The sequence below is a fragment of the Brassica napus genome, chromosome A10, assembly GCF_020379485.1.
Source record: "Brassica napus cultivar Da-Ae chromosome A10, Da-Ae, whole genome shotgun sequence".
Taxonomy (NCBI): domain Eukaryota; kingdom Viridiplantae; phylum Streptophyta; class Magnoliopsida; order Brassicales; family Brassicaceae; genus Brassica; species Brassica napus.
This window is the reverse complement of record NC_063443.1, coordinates 913,936-932,664: the sequence shown is the minus strand read 5'-3', so window position 1 is coordinate 932,664 and position 18,729 is coordinate 913,936. Positions and strand designations below refer to the sequence as shown.

Genomic DNA, 18,729 nt, shown 5'->3' with positions numbered 1-18,729 from the left:
GAACATCTGAAAAGTGCAAGAAACAGAGGACGTGAGAAAGAAGAAGAAAAGTACATGCCCTATGCTGTTGTAAGAAGAACAACACTGTCATCATCAATCGTGTCTGTGAATTTAAGCTTTTTTAGCGGCCTACCCACTTATTAGCGTCTCCGATTTCCTTCAGCGTGTAGATTGTATTGCTTATTCAGCTCGCACTCCACGTGCTCGACGAAATGACTGACAGAAACTAGGAGACAGTTTCCTTCAGTTCTACACACCAACTTGAGGAGGTTTGAAGCTTTTTCTGACGAATCAGAGAATAAAGAAAGATGTTTTCTTTAAGGAAAGCGAAGCTTCAAGCTGTCTCAGTTCACCAGAGTCGTTTCAGTTCTCTCTTTCGTGCCATTGAAGTTACAGGTACTCAAGCTTCTTTACAACATGGTTTGGCGGGTGAGAAGGTTCTCACTGATGCAAGAAACCATAGTTTGTTATCTAAGCTTTGTACTAGTACCAGATTCGATATGTGGTCTATGAACCGAACAGAAGCATTTTCGACTATTTCTGGATCAATATTGCTTCAAGCCAGGGATCCTGCTAAGCTCAATGAAGAAATTCAAATCGCAGTTGATCAACGTAGGTGCGACGAAGCTTGGAGATTGTTTGAACAGCATATGCAAATGGAAGGGTTCCCGCGTAAATCTGTTGTCAACAACGTTTTGGTCTGTTTCGCTGAGAGTCTCGATTCCAATTGGCTACAGAAGGGTTACACTTTAGTGGAGCAAGCCTTTGAGGAGAGCAAACAGAATCTGCTAGAGAAGGAGCCTCTTGTGTATCTATCCTTGGCTCTGGCCAAGTCAGGCATGGCTGTTCCTGCGTCAACCATCTTGAGGAAGCTAGTTGAGACGGAAGAGTATCCTCACGTGAGCGCTTGGTCAGCGGTGCTGGCGCATATGTCTCTCACGGGACCAGGAAGTTATCTGTCTGCTGAGTTGGTTCTTGAGATCGGTTACTTGTTTCAGAACAACAGAGTTGATCCGCGGAAGAAGAGTAAGGCGCCTTTGCTCGCGATGAAGCCTAATACTCAGGCGTTGAACATTGCTTTGTCGGGTTGTTTGTTGTTCGGGACAACACGAAAGGCTGAGGAGCTTCTTGATATGATACCGAAGATTGGTGTTAAAGCCGATGCTAACTTGTTAGTGATAATGGCGCATATATATGAAAGAAATGGGCGGAGAGAGGAGCTGAGGAAGCTCCAGAGGCATATAGATGAAGCTTGTAACTTGAATGATTCTCAGTTTTGGCAGTTCTATAACTGCTTGCTTATGTGTCACCTTAAATTTGGGGATCTCGAAGCTGCTTCGAAAATGGTTTTGGAAATGCTAAGAAGAGGAAAGGTAGCAAGGAACTCACTTGGAGCCGCCATTTTGGGACTTGATACTGCAGAAGGTGATAGATTAAAGCTCAGAAAAGTATCAGAGGTTAAAGAACAGGACACTCCAGTGCTTTCTATCAACAGTATGATTCCTTATGAAGAGTTCGTAAGAGACAGGAAATTTCTAAAACTTGAAGCTGAGGCAAAGGATGTTCTTGGTGCATTGTTGGCTAAGTTACATGTACAAGTGGAACTGATTACGTCGGAGCGTGGTGTTCTGCAACCAACAGAAGAGATTTATGTGAAATTAGCGAAGGCATTCCTGGAAAGTGGAAAGATGAAGGAGTTAGCAGAGTTTCTGTTAAAGGCAGAACAAGAAGATTACCCTGTTTCTAGTGATAACTCGATGCTGGTGAATGTGACCAACGCGTGTATTTCTATAGGGATGTTGGATCAGGCGCATGATCTACTCGACGAGATGCGTATGGCTGGGGTAAGAACCGGTTCTTCTGTTTATTCTTCACTCCTCAAAGCTTACTGCAACACCAACCGGACTAGAGAAGTGACATCACTTCTCAGAGATGCTCAGAAGGCAGGGATTCAGTTCGACTCAAGCTGTTACGAAGCGTTGATACAGTCTCAGGTGATTCAGAACGATACTCACGGAGCTCTCAACGTGTTCAAGGAGATGAAAGAGGCGAAAATACCGAGAGGCGGGAATCAGCAGTTTGAGAAGCTCTTAAAGGGCTGCGAAGGGAACGCAGAGGCGGGACTTATGTCGAAGCTCTTGAGAGAAATCAGAGAAGGGCAGAGTAGTTTGGATGCGGGCGTTCATGACTGGAACAATGTGATCCATTTCTTTAGCAAGAAAGGTTTGATGCAAGACGCAGAGAAGGCGTTGAAGAGGATGAGAAGTCTGGGGCATTCACCGAACGCTCAAACTTTTCATTCTATGGTCACAGGCTATGCAGCCATTGGGAGTAAATACACAGAGGTGACTGAGCTTTGGGGAGAGATGAAGTCCATAGCCGCAGCTACTTCATCGATGAGGTTTGATCAGGAGCTGCTGGATGCGGTGCTGTATACGTTTGTTAGAGGAGGGTTTTTCTCGAGGGCTAATGAAGTTGTGGAGATGATGGAGAAAGAGAAGATGTTTGTTGATAAGTACAAGTATCGGATGCTCTTCTTGAAGTATCACAAGACTGCTTATAAAGGCAAAGCTCCAAAAGTTCAGAGCGAGTCTCAGCTCAGGAAGAGGGAATCTGGTTTAGCATTCAAGAAATGGCTCGGTTTAACTTGATTGTTATCTGAAGTAATCACCATTGTCATTACATTTGAGTTCCGAATAGAGTCAGCTAAAAGTTTCGTGTTGTTCATAAATGAATGATATTTCAACTTTGACTTGGATGGGACGTCACCGTTTTGCCTTCAAGGCATTATGCATTAGTGATGTTTATTACTACTAGGGGCGGTTCCCCGCGCAAGCGCGGGGTCGGGGACATAGGTTTTTTGAGTGAATAGTTGTGGTATTCAGGATGCAATGCGAAGCTTGATTTATAAAACTTGACATGTACCGGTTATGACTCTCTTGGTGCTTGCTCGTGTGAATTTATGACCGCAAACCTTAAATGTATGATTATTGAGAATGAGTTGGAGTGATTGAGTGCGCGTGACCGTTTCACCGTAGCGCATGTTGAGTTCAAGCGTTGTGGGATTAACAATACTTGAACTTCTGTGTGAGTACTAAAATTTTATAAAATGTTATGTTGGTTTGTTTCAATTTTTCCTTCAATTGAATTCTTTTTGTGAGAAATGGCATTGGCGGAGCTTCTACTGATACCATTGTAAATAAGTATTTAGCATTACATAGATCAATATATCCAAATTAGATGCATTTATGTGCTAATACTACTCATTTACTTAGACCACGTATAAGGATCAAGAAATTTTATACAGCTTCAGAATCTTTCCGTTTATATATTGATTCCATGAAGGGAATCCTAAATCGTAGTACGTATTTAGTTGTGACTCCAACTAAAATGTGCGTTTGGAACCATTATTTTTACTAAACCATTTGCATAGTTTTATTTTAATCTAGTCACATTTGTAACTGACCCCACCAGTGATTTTTTAAAGTTACATATGTATTTGTATGCATGGGATAAACGAAGGGCACGTAAATGGACAGCAAATATGATAATACTCGCCAACGTTCCCCAAAATTTGAAAACCGTAAATGAATGGCTTTTTAACGTAGAGCCCAAACCTTCTCAAGAGCTAGTGTTGCTGCTTCCGTTTTGGTGAGTTTAGACATCTCTGTATCAAAGACCACAAACGTTTGCATTGTCTTTGCCATCTTCAACGGCAAGCTCTACACGGAACCTGCATAAAGTAGCATTAAGGTGTTATGATCATTTACAATCTTGAGTTTACTTTTGGACATGGGCGAGTCTTTCTATTTCTTACTTTTGGACATGGACATATGTGAAACACATGAGGTGCCATATTTGTCCAGCTTCTTGCTGCAACCGGTGCAAGAGACATAAGTCCAACCATTCTGTTGGAGGACGCCGACAATCCTAGCTTTGTAGAGGAAATCAGCTTCCTGGCTCTTTATAGCAAAAATAGACGTAGCATTAGAAGAATAAATTTAGTAACACATTGAGAATGTGATTTTACAAAAATGAAATTAAATAGCTATACTAACCTGGGCGTTGGAGTTGGACAGGTAGGTATGAAGATCACCAATTGTCACAAGTTCTTTCTTTCTAATACCTCGCATGGGTTTCTACCCGTGTAAAAACCTCTCCTGCTGCACCTCCCAAGCTAGTTGGTGAACAATTGTGTAACAAAAAGCATTATAGAAGATAACTACATAATAAGGGGTAAATGATAAAGGAAGCATTTAAATTTTTTTTTTTTCCAAAGCTCCCTAGACGGACCTCTCTGTGAATGCTTCAATGGCGGGGATGGTGGTGTCAAAGTAGAACTTGGTGCCCGGAGTGGAGTTCAGATATATATAGTTACCTTGAAAAGAGCAAGTATGTTTTAGTTTAGGTTACAAATGAGTGATACGTATTGAAATGACTATACCTTTGAGCAGCAGATTTAGCATAAATATATATTCTAGACAAAGTTACATCAGCTGCGTTCAAATGTCACAAACAGACATAAGGGTTTTTGGTAATTATAATTTTACACTCTAGATCAAGAAACTCCTAGGTAAATCATTAATCTAAGAGAGTAGATGTACATGCCTGTTCATCTTTTCATCTAGGAAGAGTATGGTGCTACCCATGAACTCGCCATTCTTATTGATATTGCGGGAGTCCCAAAAGCATAAGAGACGGCTGACAACAACCGACAAAGGCGGAGATCGTAGAAAGTAGCGTGGGGACCGGCTGATTGAGCACCAAAAACAGCAAAGGAAGACATTTTCACGTCTGTAGTATAAGCCACTGCGGATGACGAAAGCAGGGATGTGAGTTGCGATGTTTAATCCCGGTCTCGAGGATCGACTTTATATAGAGAGGGCTATGGCTGATGTTTTGAAACAGGGGAGTCATTAAGGGTATCATAAGGAAGATGGAAGGGGTGTAGAAAATTAAGACTGCCATAAATACCCATTAACGTATCTTAAAGTAAGGGGGGAGGGCGGAGACACAACCATCTCGTCGAAAGGAAAAATGGTTTTGGAAACCGTAGATCAGAGCGGACAATGCCTTGAGCGTTTTTTTAATGGGCTAAGGATTACCATCGTAAATCAAACTTATGGCCCAGAAACAACCTCATGCGATTTCTTAAGTTAATAAGTACATAGTGGGTCCCACATATAATAAGAAGCATCTGAGGTTGGGCCGGAATGGAGCAAGTTTGGGCTGGAACTTGAAATTGATTTGTGACCCAGCCCGTAATAACATGGCAGATTGATTGGTGGAGAATATTTTTGCATATGTGGCACCCCTTATAAGCTCCAAAAATAGCTCCTTTTATATAGTAGTGATTTTGAAAACGTAAACCGTTGTCTACCGCTGGTTTATAGTTAATGATTAAGTTGGTACGGTAGTTGGGTTTGATAATCCGGTTTACTATTGAATTGCATTTCACTTGGATGGATTTCATTTTTCCGGTTCGTCTTCTTCGCCCTTATTCACACAGTTGTCTTCGTCAGAGATGTGCAACTTGCAGCAGGTGAAAGCAGCGCAGAATAGTTTGTACTGCGCTGGTTAAATGTTGAAGGGGGCTGGATGGTGAAGCTACTGAACCTCTATGATCAAGGAAATGGAAGAAGATAGAGAAGAATCAAAAGGTCCAGAGATTGAGTTTGCAATAACAGGTGATTTTATTTTGATATTATCAACAGGGGTAAGATGTTTATAATATAAAAAAAAAGGAAATGGGAATTTTCACTAATTACATTGCTCTGACTTTGCAGAGTTTACGAGATGACTTCAAATCCAACGAAGAAGAGATGGTTGCAGTTCTTTGATCATGCTAGATTAGAGAGAACAGACGAGCTTTTACTCAAGGTAGGAGCTTTAAGCTTACTTCTTCAAACAGCTAGGAGGAGGGCATCTTCTGTGGATGCTATGGAGCCAGCTCAAGGCATTCTCTTGATTCTCTAGAATTTGACTCTGGAAGCAAATGAAGAACATAAGCACTATTTTCTTGGGATTGGGAACAGGCCAACAAAATAGTGCTTATCTTCTTCGAAAGGCTAAGCCATCCTTCGGGGGTCAAGAAGTCAAACAAACAGCAAAGAAACACGGAGATGGTTGCTTAACATACGGTGAGCCACTAGTTTACTAGAATCTCGCCTTACTTCAAATTAGAAGGCTTGGTTGCGTCGTTATATGCATCATGAATCATGATCTAGCTGGTCTCACTGCAAGCCTGGACATAACATTCACTGAACAGCAGGCCAGTAGGCATTAGTCAACAAGAAAAGATTCACATCTCAAAATCTTAAGGCAGGGATCCCTGACTGTGTTTGATAATGTGTATGTTCCAGGTTAAATGCTACATGAAGCAAACCTTCTTATAGACGATGATGGAGTTCTTAGAATATGAGATTTTGGGCTTGCAACGTTTTTTGTTGATGCGAGTAAAAGGCAAGTAATGACGACAAGGGTTGTTACTCTATGGGACTATGGCACAGAGCACCAGAGCTGCCCCACGGTGCTGATGTCGCCTGTCGGCATTGACTTAGAAGCTACAAGGCTTTGCTATAATCTTTGTAAGTATCAATATTTTTTTCTTTTTCAATATAAAATCGCAGTCATGTTGTGTATTTTTAAAAGAAAATTCAGTCGGTCTCACTAGAAATTAGCTAAGTTTAATGTAGGATCAACTTTGAATATTAGGCATATCAAAGGGATAATTAATAACGAGATCTGGAAATGATAGTATAATCATAGTAGTAAGTATAGAGGCATGAAACAGAGCTGGAACTATTAAATTATGAGGAATCATCCAATTTAAGTGTTTGGTAGAGATTGCTGTTGAGTGTTGACTCTGTTCATTTTTTTTTGTTTCTTTTGCATCGACTGCTTTCCTTCTATTATTACTCTGCAGCCGACAAAAATAAAATTAAGAATAAACACAACGCCTGTTAATTAATTCAATTTTGGCAACGAAGTGAACAGACAAAATATTCTTTAAAACATAAAAAGGTTGTTTCAAAGTCACGTTTTCAATTTGTCTTCTTAACCTTTTGTGATGCTTAGAAGTCAAATTGTGTCCAATCTATTAATCATATTTTCTTTTTGTTTCTTGAATGTAGAATAAACAATCAGTCTTAATTGGTTAATAAACTGTATTTAAGACATAACTATTATCGGTCACAAATTACTTATTCTTGTAGGTTTAAGATCTAAACTGCAACGTTACATTACTTACCTTTAGTTACTTCAAAAGCCATGAATGAACAAACTCTCCAACCTTCAACATTAATAGGCCACATTAAATGGATGGCAAATATAGGTGGAAGGAATCTTAATATCCAACGTGGAGACATGACAAAGGGTGACAAGGAAGTGGACCGAAAGCACACCGTCCTGGACATCCTGTCTTTGTTATCACTTTTATCACTTGTCAGCTACTCTTTGCTCTCTTCTTTTAATCATCATTATTGCTTATTCAATATTCAAGACACTCCCGTCTTTGTTGCTGATTCAAAACTACTAGTATACTATTCAAAACTTCTTACTTCTATTATTCAGATCTATAGACTACTAGTCTTATAAACAAAGATGCATTACAATTGTTCTTTAAAAAAAATAGAAAAGTATCAAATGTTATAAATACTTGTTCATGGGAAAATGGAAAGTATCAGATCGAATCTTTGAACGCCAGATTTAAATTAATCGTGCATGGACTAAATAATTAGTTTACGTAAATGCTCCATACGACCAGAAAAGTTTTTCTTTTATAAATGCAAATCTATTGGCAGAGAAGGCGATCCCGAAGATGCAAAGTCACGCAACTTCGAATTAAAAAAAACAATTGAATTTAATACAAAAAAGAAAAAACATTTTTGGGAACGGTGAAGGAGGGTGATATGGTCATTTCGTAGCTTCTCCATGAGTCCACCACCGTACCTAAACAATTCTTCACAACGTCAAAAAGTAGGAACACAGAGCTGAAACGCCTGTAGAGAGAGAGAGAGAAGGAGATAGATAGATAGATCTAGAATGAAGAAGATGAGCTGAGCTATGCCAAGAAGAGAAAGCGGAAGCTCATTAGGCGAACTACTATTCTTTCAGGTGATCTTTGCGATCTGTGTGCTTTCAGACTTGATCTCAGTACTGTTAGATTCGCTTGTGTAAGATCAACTGCTGTAGCTAAGCTCAGTTCAGTTACGGTCATGTGGTTTCTCTTTGCTATATGTTCCCTTTTTATTTTGGGTGTGATCGTCTAGTTTCTCGTTTATTTGAGCTTAGGAATCTTCTTTTATGCTGATCCGGTTTTTTCTATCTGTAACAAAGTGTTTGATTTGTTTCTGACCAGGTTACTTACCTATTGCTTTGGCCAGTGAAGTATGTTCTGTCTCCATTTTGACCTTCATTGACTTGGTAATTCGTTTCTACTTTTGTCTATTTTTGTGTTCTGTTTCATTCAAAAAAAATCGAAATTATACACTTTCCAATGAAATTGATCAGCTTATTCATTTTAATTGAAGCTTAACTCTTGCTCTCTTTTCTTTTTACTCTTACAGAGGAAATTGGTATACTCTTGGCATTGAGAGCGCCTCTGAACTTGCAACATTCTGGTTTGGTGGTGGTGGTGGTGTGTCTAATTTTGCTTGGAAAAAATGGCTGCTTTTGCGAATGCTAACACTAAACGCTATTCTTGGTGGTGGGATAGTCACATAAGCCCCAAGAACTCTAAATGGCTTCAGGAGAATCTTACTGGTACGCGACTCAGATAAGCTACTAGTTCATCTTGTATTGACATGTTCTATAAAAGCTATTCTGTTGTTTTAATGTGTCTTGTTTTAATATGTTTTTGTTGACAGATATGGATAGTAAAGTCAAGCAGATGATCAAAGTTATTGAAGAAGATGCAGATTCATTTGCTAGGCGGGCAGAAATGTATTACAAAAAGCGGCCTGAGCTTATGAAACTGGTCGAAGAGTTTTACCGAGCGTATCGCGCTTTAGCTGAAAGATATGATCATGCCACCGGCGTCATTCGTCATGCTCAGCAGACTATGGCAGAAGCGTTCCCGAACCAAGACCCCATGATGTTTGGCGAGGAGTCACTTGTCGGTCCTTCCACGGAAGAGTTTGATCCACAAACGCCTGAGAGTTACCCTCCTATCCGAGCTCCGGTTTATCCAAGTGACTTGAAAAAAGGTGCGTTGGGGATCTCTTCCTCTCATATGAGCACTGTAAAGAGAAATATAGCCTTCATGGAAGATCCTCAAGGCTTGAAAATTGGAAAGGCGAGAAGAGGGTTGAACTTCAATGATGCTGATGGAAACGGAAGAAATGCGAAGGTTCTTTCGGAATCTGAACGTGCTAGCAAAGCTGAAGCTGAGATCGTGGCTTTGAAAGATGCTCTTGCGAAAGTGCAGGCTGAAAAGGAAGCTAACTTAGCTCAGTTTGATCAGAATTTGGAGAGGCTGACTAACATGGAGTCTGAGGTATCTCGTGCACAAGAAGACTCCAGGTGTTTTTGTGAACGAGCCACAAGAGCTGAAGCTGAGGTCGAAACGCTCAGAGAAACGCTTAGCAAACTAGAAGTTGAGAAGGAGTCTAGTCTTCTTCAATATCAGCAATGTCTAGAAAACATAGCTGATTTGGAAGAGCGTATTTCTCTAGCTCAGAAGGAGGCTAATGAGAGAGCCAGCCAAGCTGAAGGTGAGATTATAGCGTTGAAGCAAAGCCTTGTTGGATTAGAAACTGACAAGGAAGCTGCTCTTGTTCAATATCAGCAATGCTTGGAAACCATATCTAACCTAGAAGAGAGGCTGCGCAAGGCTGAGGAAGATGCGAGGCTAATCAATCAGCGGGCAGAAAATGCTGACGGTGAAGTTGAAATCTTAAAGGAGAAGGTCTCCAAGCTGACTCAAGAAAACGAAGCTTATGAGCTTCAGTACCAACAGTGTCTGGAGACGATTGCGGATCTAAAGCTCAAGCTGTTCCATGCTCAAGAAGAAACCCAAAGACTTAGCCGTGAAATAGAGGATGGGATTGCTAAGTTAAAATTCGCAGAGGAAAAATGTGTTGTGCTCGAGAGATCAAACCAGAATCTGAACTCTGAGCTGGACGGTCTATTGGAGAAACTTGAGAACCAAAGTCATGAGCTCACGGAGAAACAGAAAGAGATGGGGACATTATGGACTACTGTACAAGAAGAACACTTGCGTTTCGTGGAGGCTGAGACGGCCTTTCAAACCCTGCAGCAATTGCACTCTCAGTCTCAGGAGGAGCTAAACACTTTGGCGTTGGAATTGCAAAACAAGTCTGAGATCCTTAAAGATTTGGAGGCGTGTAACAGTGGTTTATTGGAGGAAGTCCAAGAAGCCAAAGAGGAGAGCAAAAGCCTCAATGAGCTCAACCTCGCTTCAGCTGCATCCATTAAAAGTTTGCAGGAGGAGGTCTTGAGATTACGTGAGACGATACAGAAACTTGAGGCGGAAGTTGAATTGAGAGTGGACCAGAGGAATGCTTTGCAGCAAGAAATATACTGTCTTAAAGAGGAGTTAAGCCAGATGGGAAAGAAACACCAGTCCATGGTAGAAGGCTTTGGATCTTCTATCAAGGAGCTGCAGGAGGAGAACTCAAAGCTAAATGAAATAAATGAAAGAGAGAGTATCGAAAAGATAACCTTGCTTGAGAAGTTAGAATTGATGAAAGAGCTTGTTGAGAAGAATCTTCTTCTAGAGAACTCCATATCAGATTTGAACTCTGAGCTGGAAACAATCAGAGGGAAGCTGAAGACATTGGAGGAAGCTTTTGCAGAAGAGAAATCAGGGCTTCATTCTGAGAAGAACATGTTGGTTTCCCGTTTGGAGAGTGCTACAGAAGACAGCAAGAAGCTCTCTGAGGAGAACAGGTTACTGGAGAATTCTCTTTTCGATGCGAATGCAGAACTGGAAGAACTCAAGTCAAAACTGAAAAGCCTAGAAGACTCATGCCACTTGCTGAGTGATGACAAGTCAAGTTTAGTTGGTGAAAGAGAAAGCTTACTCTCTCGTATGGATATAATGAGGAAAAACATTGAGGATCTGGAGAAAGAACAGGCAGAGTTAAAAGTGAAAGTGTTGGAATCAGCGACCGAGAAGGAGTCTTGCCTTCAGAAAATTGAAGAGCTGGGAGTGTCTCTAAATACCAAGGACAGTGACTATACTAGTTTTGTGCAACTGTCTGAGAGTCGGATGAATGGGATGAAATCAAAGATCCATCATCTTCAAGATGAAAATCAACGCAAGGAGAGAGTGTATCAAGAGGAACTGGATAGAGCTCATGACGCTCACGTTGAGATTATTGTTCTGAAGAAATGTTTTCAGGAGTGGCTTGAGAAGAGTTCCTCCCTCGTTGCTGAGAATCAGAGTCTCAAACAAGCTGCTCATCTGTTGGAGAAGCTAGTTTCTGAACTAGAACAGGAAAATAGTGGGAAACAAGTGCAGATTGATTCCTCGGTTGATTGCATTAAAGTACTGAGAACGGGGATCTTCCAGGTATTAATGAAGCTTGAAGTTATCCCAGGTTTTGATTTTGTTGATGAGAACTCACAAGACCAGAAAAATATTCATGAGATGTTGAGTAGACTTGATGAGATCCAAGGTATGCTTTTGAAGATTCAGAGAGAAAACCATCAGGGGACTATAGAGAACCTCGTCCTTGTTGAGTTTATCCGGCAGCTGAAATCAGAAGCTGTTGGTCTTGCAACAGGGAAGAAAGTCCTTGAAAAAGAAAATGAATCTCAGCGTTCCCAGCTGTTGCTTTTGCAGGATGAGATCCAGAAGCTTATATGCATGAATGGAGAATTGAACACAAAGGTTAATCAAGGAGTTGACAGAGAAGAAGTCTTGAAGGTGGAAGTTGAGGATGTGCACAGGCAGTCTGCCATTGAGAACCTCGTCCTTGTTGAATTTCTTAAGCAGCTTAAATCAGAAGCTTCTGGTATTACAACTGAGAAGAAGGCCCTTGAAGAAGAACTTGAATCTAAGCGTTCTCAGCTCTTGCTTTCGCTGGACGAGGCCCAGGAACTTGGCTACATGATTAGAGAATTGACCAGAAAAGTTAATCAAGGAGTCAGCAGAGAAGAAGTCTTGAAGGTGGAAGTTGATGATTTGCACAAGCAGTCAGCCATTGAGAACCTTGTCCTTGTTGAATTTCTTCAGCAACTTAGGTCAGAAGCTACTGGTATTGCAACTGAGAAGAGTGTCCTTGAGGAAAAACTTGAATCTCACCGTGACCAGCTCTCTTTTTCTAGGAATGAGACCAAGAACCTTAGCCACATGAATGGAGAATTAACCACAAAAGTTAATCAAGGAATCAACAGAGAAGAAGTCTTGAAGGTGGAAATTGAGGATGTGCATAGGCAGTCAGCTATTGAGAAGTTAGTCCATGTTGAATTCCTTCATCAACTTAAATCAGAAGCTGTTAGCATTGCAACTGAGAAGAAAAGCCTTGAGGAAGAACTTGAATCTAAGAGTTTCCAACTATCGTTGTTGCGAGATGAGGCCAAGAACCTTAGCCACATGATTGAAGAATTGACCACAAAGGTTAATCAAGGAGTATACAGAGAAGAAGTCTTGAAGGTGGAAAATGAGGATTTGCAAATGCTGTCTGCTATTGAGAACCTAGTCCTTGTTGAATTTCTTCGGTCACATGCTGTTGGTATTGCAACTAAGAAGAGAACCCTTGAGCAAGAACTTCAATCTCAGCTTTACCTGCTCTCGTTTTCACAGGATGAGACCAAAAAACTTAGCCACATGATTGAAGAATTAACTACAGAAGTTAACCAAGGAGTTAACAGAGAACAAGTCTTGAAGGTTGAAGTTGATGATATTCACATGCAGTCAGTCATTGACAACCTCGTCCTTGTTGAATCTCTTAAGCAACTTAAATCAGAAGCTGTTGGCGTTGCAACTGAGAAGACGAACCTTGAGGAAGAACTTGAATCTCAATGTTACCAGCTATTGTTTTCGCAGGATGAGACCAAGAAACTTACCTACATGATTGGAGAATTGACCACAAAAGTAAATCAAGGACTCAACAGAGAAGAAAGATTGAAAGTGGAAGTTGATGATTTGCACTGGCAGTCTGCCATTGAGAACCTAGTCCTTGTTGAATTCCTTCAACAACTTAAATCAGAAGCTGTTGGTATTGCAACTGAGAAGAACACCCTTGAGGAAGAACTTGAATCTCAGCGAGACCAGCTATTATCGTTGCGGGTTGAGACCAAGAACCTTATCTACATGATTGAAGAATTGACCACAAAGGTTAATCAAGGAGTCAACAGAGAAGAAGTCTTAAAGGTTGAAAATGAGGATTTGCACATGCAGTCAGCCATTAAGAACCTTGTCCTTGTTGAATCTCTTTGTCAACTCAAATCAGAAGCTGTTGGTATTGCAACTGAGAAAAAACTCCTTGAAGAAGAACTTGAATCTCAGCGTTACAAGCTTTCGCTTTCTCGGGATGAGACCAAGAACCTTATCAACATGAATGGAGAATTGGCCACAAAAGTTAATCAAGGAGTCAACAGAGAAGAAGTATTGCACAGGCAAGTCTTGCAACTTCGAAATGACTACGTCACTTTGCAGGGAGAGAATTACAAAACGTTGGACGATAAAAGACGCTTGACAAAGTCAACACTGCGGTTGGAGGAGGAGAAACGTAAACTAGAAGATGATATCTCTTTGCTTCTTTCCGAGACCATATACCAAAGCAATCTCATTATTCTTTTGGAGAATCTCGTTTTGGAAAAACTTTCAGAAGCAGTGAAACTAAACGAGGATTTGGACATGCTCAGTTTTGTCAAGTGCAAGCTCGAGGAAGAGGTGAGGGAGGTTGGTGATAAGTTGAAATGTAGAGAAACTGAGAACTTGCAGCTTGGAAGTTTGCTAGAGAAAACGGACGCTGAACTGCTCTCTGCCAGATCAGCCAATGATCAGCTGGAACATGAAATTGCTGATGTGAAGGATGAGTTGGTTCAGAAGGAGAAAGAGCTCCTAGAAGCTATGCTGATGATCTCCGTCGTGCAGAGTGAAAAATCTGAACTATCCAAGGCAGTGGAGGATTTAGAATGTAGATACAAGGAAGCTAAAGCTATAGAGGAAGATAAAGATAAGCAGGTTTTGAAACTCCAAGGCGATTACGAGGAGCAGGTTAAGAAGACTGGTCATGCAAACGAAGCTAATATGAAACTGGAAGCTGACTTGTTGAACTTGCTCATGGAACTCGAAGGAATCAAAGCGGAGAAGGAAAAACTAAACCGGGAGCTTTCCAAAGAGAAGAGTGAGGTTGAAGTATGGGAGTCTCAAGCTTCAACGTTGTTTAGAGATTTGCAGATTTCAGCTGTTAGTGAAACATTGCTGCAAGGGTTGACTTATGAGCTAGCGGAAGCTTATAATAACCTTGAAAATAGATGCACACTAAAAGACGTGGAGATTGACCAACTGAACCAAAAGCTTTCCAAAGAGAAGAACGAGGTTGAACAATGGGAGTCTCAAGCTTCAACACTGTTTGGAGATTTGCAGATTTTAGTTGTTCATAAAACATTACTGGAAGGGTTGGTCCATGAGTTAGTGGAAGCCTACAATAACCTTGAGAGTAGATGTACACGAAAAGACGTTGAGATTGACCAGCTTAAAGGAAGAGTCAACAACTTAGAGGATGCTAACAAAGGACAAGAAGATCTTATGAGGAAATACTTCCAAGCTATTATATTGTTGAAGGAAAGCATAGAATCTTTAGAAAAACATATTGACATGCCACATGAACTCGAGGATGAACCACCCACGGTATGTTATCTTAGCAAACTCTCCTTCTAATGAAGCGTTAAGACAGCTTTATCGTTGGACCATTGCATCCGTTTCTTTGTCAATTTTAATATTTTCTTGTGTGAAAGTAACCAATCTTTTTGTGCTTATCTCATACCAGGACACTGCTTCTATGGTGGATAACAACAAGGAGGGCTTCTTAGAGTTGGAAGAAATGTGTTTGAGAATCAAAGCTATTGAAGAGGCCTTAACCAAGAAGCTCGCAGTGGAAGAACTAAGAACATCTGCCCGAAGAAGCAGAAGGAGAAGCGGAAGTCTCCGGAAACAGAACAATGAAATCTATTCACAGGAAAGTGAAATGATCACCAAAGATATTGTCCTCGACCAGGTCTCTGATTGCTCATCATATGGGATTAGCAAGAGAGACATTCTCAAGATAGAAGATGATCACAGTTTTGAGGCACAGACGGGTAAGTCCTTGTCCGAAGAGTCACTTGTTGTGGACAAACTAGAGATCTCCGACAGGTTCACGGACCCAAACAAAGAAGTAAACAAGAGGAAAGTCCTCGAGCGGCTTCATTCTGATCTACAGAAGCTCTCGAATCTTCACATAGCCGTGGAGGATTTGAAAAGCAAAGTGGAGAGAGAGGAGACAAGCGAGAAAGGGAAAGAAGACGAATACGAAGCCGTCAAGGGACAGATCCACGAAGCGGAGGAAGCCTTGGAGAAGCTTCTAAGCGTCAACAGGAAACTAGTAACAAAAGTCATAAGCGGGTTTGAGATATCAGACGGAAGCAAATCTTCAGTGGATCTTGATGAGGATGAGAGAAGCAGGAGGAGGAAGATATCAGAGCAAGCGAGGAGAGGTTCGGAGAAGATTGGGAGGTTGCAGTTTGAGATACAGAGGTTACAGTTTCTGTTGCTGAAGCTAGAAGGAGAAAGAGAGGATCGAGCTAAAGCTAAGACGTCGGATAGCAAAACGAGGACTCTTCTTAAGGATTATATCTATGGAGGAGTGAGAGGTGAGCGAAGGAAGAGGATCAAGAAGCGGTTTGCGTTTTGTGGGTGTGTGCAGCAACCGCCTCCATCTCCTTGATCGTTTTTGAATTGTGGAGTAAAACGTAATAATAATGAAAGTGAATTCAAGTTTTATATATACATGAATCAAAAACAAAACACCTTCGGTAGAATTAGAGTTTTTACATATTAAAGTTTAAGTCATTTAACTCTCGGCAGCTCTGAAAATGGTAAGGAGAGACAAGAAGAGGTTGACGATGTCCAAGTAGAGAGAAACCGCTGCCCAGATGTACTCATCGTAACTGTAACGTTTGATGAGATTGTCTGTATCGTACACTATGTAGCCGCAGAATATTATAGATGCCAAGCAACCGTAGATCATCACTGAGATCCTACCCAACGGGAAAAAGATCTGCACAACATTGAAACAAAGATGAAGCTCATATATTCAATCAAATGTTTAACCAAAAACAAAGCAAGTGTAAGAGGAATGACATGTGTGTTGTTTACCTGAATAAGAGCAAAGACCATGAGAACGATGATAGCACCAAACAAGAATGGGCCGAGGAAGTTGAAGTCATATCCTTTCTTTGCAGCCCAGAAGGTGTAGAAGGTTAAGGAAAGCACCACTACTGTTGTCAGAATCGCTGACTCAAGAATCACTTTCCCTGTTCCAACAAAACAAAGTTACAGTAGCCACAACTTTATTTTACATCTCTGATTTTTTCTTTTTGTTATTTAGTAGAAAAAAAATTATGTTATTTAGTATTCCTTAACGTGTTGTTGAGTAACGGGAAAGTTAGAAAAAGACATCCCAGATATGTGTTGGAGACTTCATTTAATTTTAGTCATTAGCGTGTTGTTTAAGCAGAGTCACGTGAAAGGCAAGAAACGAACAAAAGAGTAGAGTGTGTCACAAGTAAAAAAAATGTATTTACCGCTGGTGAATGCACATGATAGCCCGACGGCGAAAGCGAGAGCCACCGTGAAAACACCAAGAAGCAAGTAGTTCACCGGATGTTTCTGGTGGTAATAGTACAAAGGACACAACACTGCAATAAACAAAAACAGTTTCAGACACAAACTCAAACGAACAGACAAAAAAAACTCGAGTTAGCAAAGTTTACCTAGAAGAGGCGTGATGATCAGAACTATCCACAGAGCAAGGCCAGCGCTAGTGGTGGAGAAGAACACGGCGATCGGACGTACGGTGACAACCGTGGCGGCGACGGCGATTGTTAGTAAAAGCTGAAAAGCGATTATGGAGTAAACCTTGCGGATGAAGCCCCACCGGAGTTCGGGGCTCTCGAGCATCGTCGGATACAGAGGTCTCTCGCCGCCGCTCTCCACGTCATCTTTGCGGTAGGGAAGATTCCACTTATGCATATTCCTGTAATAAAAAAAAACGCGGGAATATTCGATCGTGAGGGGGTCAGAGGTATTGATTTGCTTGTTACGAGAGAAGAAAAGGGTTTTGGAAGTTATAAAAGCAGTTGCGGGAAGACGAAGGGAACGTTCTTGAAGACGCGTGATAACATGATGAAACGTTAGCGGTAAAGGTGGAAACCGTATCTACTACAAATCTCTAGATGGCTCCAAAGTTTCCTTTTTAACTGTTTTTATTTGGTGTTTTATGTGAAATCTTATTATGGGCCTTATACGGGCCTAAGTGAGAGGATTATTTAAACCGGGCTTAACATTTTTAGGTCCTTTCTTGGGTTTATATTAGAAGGTCCATTTGTTCCTGATATTGAACTTAGTCGTAATTCATAAGTTTTTTTTTGTCAACCTAATTCGTAAGGGTTTAATCATTGTAATTAGGCCTGGCCATTTCGGGTATCGGTTCGGTTCGGTTCGGGTATTTTGGGTTTCGGATAGTTTGGATAGGGGTTAGAAGATTTATTTAGTACTTGATCTATTTTCGATTCGGTTCGGTTATTTCGGATATAAAAATATAGGAACCGTTCGGATATTTGAAGATATTGGTCTGGTTTCGGGTATTTCGGTTCGGTTCCGGTTTGATTCTTCGGTTCCGGTTATTTTTCCCAGGTCTAATTGTAAAAATTAAATGATTGATTTTTCGACCATAACTTTGTCTGTTTTTCGTCGGTATTTTTTGGTTATTCTATACTTTTATGTCGTGAGGCATGATTATAGCCGTCGCTTGTCATGCACAATTTGTCTTGTTTATACATCGCAAGAATCAAACAAATGAAAATACAAGTATCATATTGTTTAATGCTCGAAATTACACTTCTTGACCTAGTTTAGCTTTTATTTCTGCAAATTATACAGTATATACTTTTTTTATCCACCAACTTTTTATACTTTTGTTTGATGGCTATTTACCATGAAATGCACCACTTCTTGTTTGCTTGTTTAGTCTACGTGACCTCTACATTTTGTTTTTAAATACCTAAAGCCCACAACCTGCTCACCGTGTCATGTAAGCCATATTTTCAAAGAAAGCAAAATGATACTAAGATTAATATATATATATATATAATATAACAGGTGAAAAGTACACACACTATATAGAGCAAATCAAACTTTAGCAAGGAGATACAGCAAACAAACTCGACTTTTTTTTTGTTTAGTTTGAATTTTTCCAAATTGAATAGTTGTCTATACAAACATTAACTATTATCCACGACCTAGTAACAATAATGTTCTTCACAGAATAAACTTCTACAACATAGCAAAAAAAAAGCACTAAAAGTTTTGGTCACAACAACTCACAAGTGTTGTTGTAATAATATTGTCCAAAGAGGAGGGCATCACGTCTCGCAATCGCTCATCAAAGCCTAGACAAACACGTGGCATTCTCGTTCCCGGTGGGCTCTTCGTCCGATTGTAGACGTGAACCTATAATGGACTTTGATGTTTGACCTTTTACTGGTCCCTAT

General features: G+C 40.6%; 3 protein-coding genes across 3 annotated transcripts; 2 read left to right on the top strand and 1 right to left on the bottom strand.

Moving 5' to 3' along the window:
* Positions 1–17: 17 nt before the first annotated feature.
* LOC106422948 (pentatricopeptide repeat-containing protein At1g03100, mitochondrial) lies at positions 18–7,577 on the top strand. Its single transcript, XM_048743352.1, has 2 exons — positions 18–5,687; positions 5,787–7,577. Exon 1 carries the CDS (start codon positions 309–311, stop codon positions 2,649–2,651), a length of 2,343 nt encoding a protein of 780 aa, XP_048599309.1. The 5' UTR covers positions 18–308; the 3' UTR covers positions 2,652–5,687; positions 5,787–7,577.
* On the top strand, positions 5,907–15,996 carry LOC106442161 (protein NETWORKED 1D). Its single transcript, XM_048743351.1, has 6 exons — positions 5,907–6,140; positions 6,363–8,115; positions 8,360–8,424; positions 8,568–8,763; positions 8,868–14,827; positions 14,967–15,996. Exons 4-6 carry the CDS (start codon positions 8,664–8,666, stop codon positions 15,900–15,902), a joined length of 6,996 nt encoding a protein of 2,331 aa, XP_048599308.1. The 5' UTR covers positions 5,907–6,140; positions 6,363–8,115; positions 8,360–8,424; positions 8,568–8,663; the 3' UTR covers positions 15,903–15,996.
* LOC106422998 (protein LIFEGUARD 4) lies at positions 15,938–17,466 on the bottom strand. Its single transcript, XM_013863785.3, has 4 exons — positions 16,951–17,466; positions 16,762–16,875; positions 16,334–16,491; positions 15,938–16,235 (listed from the first exon to the last, which is right to left on the bottom strand). Exons 1-4 carry the CDS (start codon positions 17,207–17,209, stop codon positions 16,029–16,031), a joined length of 738 nt encoding a protein of 245 aa, XP_013719239.1. The 5' UTR covers positions 17,210–17,466; the 3' UTR covers positions 15,938–16,028.
* Between the last annotated feature and the right edge of the window lie 1,263 nt (positions 17,467–18,729).